The 2,354-nt window shown below is 62.9% G+C and overlaps 1 protein-coding gene across 1 annotated transcript in view; it reads right to left on the bottom strand.

Moving 5' to 3' along the window:
• Positions 1–29: 29 nt before the first annotated feature.
• The window catches only part of MTA2 (metastasis associated 1 family member 2), a 7,615-nt gene continuing 5,290 nt past the window's right edge, over positions 30–2,354 (bottom strand). Inside the window, exons 4-7 of the mRNA XM_075061330.1 lie at positions 1,095–1,212; positions 702–765; positions 322–439; positions 30–136 (exon numbers count right to left, since the gene is read on the bottom strand). Coding sequence (XP_074917431.1) covers positions 30–136; positions 322–439; positions 702–765; positions 1,095–1,212 — 407 coding nt within the window. The remainder of the gene's footprint in view (positions 137–321; positions 440–701; positions 766–1,094; positions 1,213–2,354) is intronic.

Raw genomic sequence — 2,354 nt, forward strand, 5'->3', positions numbered from 1 at the left:
CACCGTGCCTTCCTCCCCCCCCCAGCGTCTCACCGAGCCACCACCAAGAACTGGTCGATCTGCCGGTCGGTCAGTGGGTTGTCAGGGTCCCAGACCTTCATCTCCATCTTCTGCTGGTTCCGATTGTCTGACTCACCTGTGGGGAGGGGCCTGTCAGGAAAGACAATACTGCATCTCTTCCCCCACCCCGAGAGAGACAGGCAAGGGACATGGCTCCCCTAGGGCACTGGGGTCCTCCCCCTGGGACATGGTTCCCCCAGAGAGCAAGGCTGACCTCCCCCAGGGGCACAGATCAGTCCAGGAGACACCCTCCCCCATCACCTTCAGCCAGCCGGTCGGGGATCTCAGCTTGGTACTTGCAGCCGACCCGGATCTCCCCCTGGTCGGCCAGAAGCGTCTTCTGGACAGGGTCAAAGACCAGTGAGTAGAAGAAGCAGTCCTAGGGTAGGGGCAGAGGGATGAGGCAGGGCACCCCAGCAGACTGGTCTCCCACAACCCTGCCCCACCCAGAAACAGCTCTTCCCATCCCCTCAAGAGAGAGCTCTGCCGTGGTTTAAACCCTTCTCACCTGCACCCAGGCAAGGGGCAAGTCCTCCTTCTTCCCTGTCCTCCTTCTTCCCTGCCCCTGACCAGTTCCAGGGGGCTGAGCCCAGCCCCTCAACCCCTGCAGGCCCAGCCCCCTCACGGGTCCAGCTCCTCACCTCCTTCTCCAGGTACTGGCTGAGGATGTCAGTTTCGTTGAGCAGCGTGACACTGCATTTCCCCCTGCAGGAACCAAGCACAGGTCACATCACAAGCTGGCCCCATGGCTCCCCCTGCTCCAGATCGGGGCCCTGAGGCATCCCGCCAGACCCACCAGCAGCTGCAGCAGCAGCAGCAGCAGCAGCAGCAGCAGCGTCAGTCCTGCAAAACTGTTGCCCCAGGCTCACATCCCTCCCTTTGCAACTGCCCTGGTGCTGGACCCCACCAGAGAACACAGAGTCGGGGATGGCAACAGGGAGGCATGAAACCCAGGATACGGCCCCCCCTGGCCGAGGAAGGCCCCTCCCTCAAAAGAGCCCTAGTCCCCATGCCCACAGAGCTCCCCCACGCACCGTATGTGGGTGGCTGGCAGCGACTCAAACTGGCGCGACAGGAAGAGCTCACGATGCTTCAGCTGGTGCCGCTGCTGCTCCGACACCCCCGGTTGCTTCGACTCCTCCTCAAATTCGCCTGCAGCAGGACACGAGGGTCAGGGGCTCCCAGCCTCACAACCTCCCCCCGACTGAAAGCCCCCACAGATCCCCCAGCCTCTCCACCTTCCCCTGAGAGCCCACAACCCCACCACCTCCTCTCAACAGACAGCCCCACAGAGACCTCCCTAACAGAGAGCCCCATGGAGACCCCATCCCCCTCCCCCGACACACACACATATTTCTCCCTAACAGACAGCCCCACAGATGCACCAACCCCTACAGCAAAATCAGACCCCAATCTCCCACATCCCAGCCCCAAGGCTGCTACTGTCCGTCCCTAATCACTCACTGCCCCCAAGTGCACACCCCCCACCCAGTCCCAGGAGCAAAGCTCTGCTGCTCCCATCACCCACTATCCCCCAGGAGCAGAGAGTACTACCCTACCCCCCATTCAGCCCCCAAGCTGAACCCTCCCCTTCCTACCCCCACCACAGGTTCACAGCACACTGCCCTGCCCAGAACAGGGCAACCCCCAGGATTAACCGTCCCCTCCCTGCCTGGGAGCACCCGTAACTCCCCCTGGAGCAGAGCACCTGCCTGGGGTTAACCCTCCCCATGCTGAAAAGCAGAGTGTTCCCCCTCCCCAATAACCCCTGGAGCACAACACCGCCCTGGGTTAACCCACCCCCACTGCCCAAGAGCAGAATGCACCCCCCTCAGAACCCTCCCCTTAGCAGAGCACACTCCCCCATCCTCAGAGGCCCACCACCCACCGCCAGCAGGAAGTGGCCAAGCTGCACCACCGCCAAGAAGCTCATTGTTCTCCAAGCCCCACTGTCTCCAGCACTTGGCAGCAGCCCAGCGGGGGACGGCACTGATTCCACCCCTGTTCACGTGTTCAGGAAGCCCTGTGGGTGGGGGCAGGGTAGGTGGGGACAGCCCCCTGGGACCCAGTACCACTCCACTTGGGCAGAGTCAAGGGTGGCCCCCACCGAACAGGCCCGGAAACCCCAAGCCCAGGCAAGCAGCTAGCACAGGCCCCAACCGGAAGAGCTCCCACGGCCTGTTAACCCTGCACTGCCCATGGCCTCCATGGTGCACCAGCCTCATACATGAGGGGCTAGGGAAAGCTGGGCAAGCTCCGCCCCCAGAACCCCTCACTTCTGACCCACAGCCCCC

Source organism: Chelonoidis abingdonii, unplaced genomic scaffold (assembly GCF_003597395.2).
Source record: "Chelonoidis abingdonii isolate Lonesome George unplaced genomic scaffold, CheloAbing_2.0 scaffold0008, whole genome shotgun sequence".
NCBI classification, from domain to species: domain Eukaryota; kingdom Metazoa; phylum Chordata; order Testudines; family Testudinidae; genus Chelonoidis; species Chelonoidis abingdonii.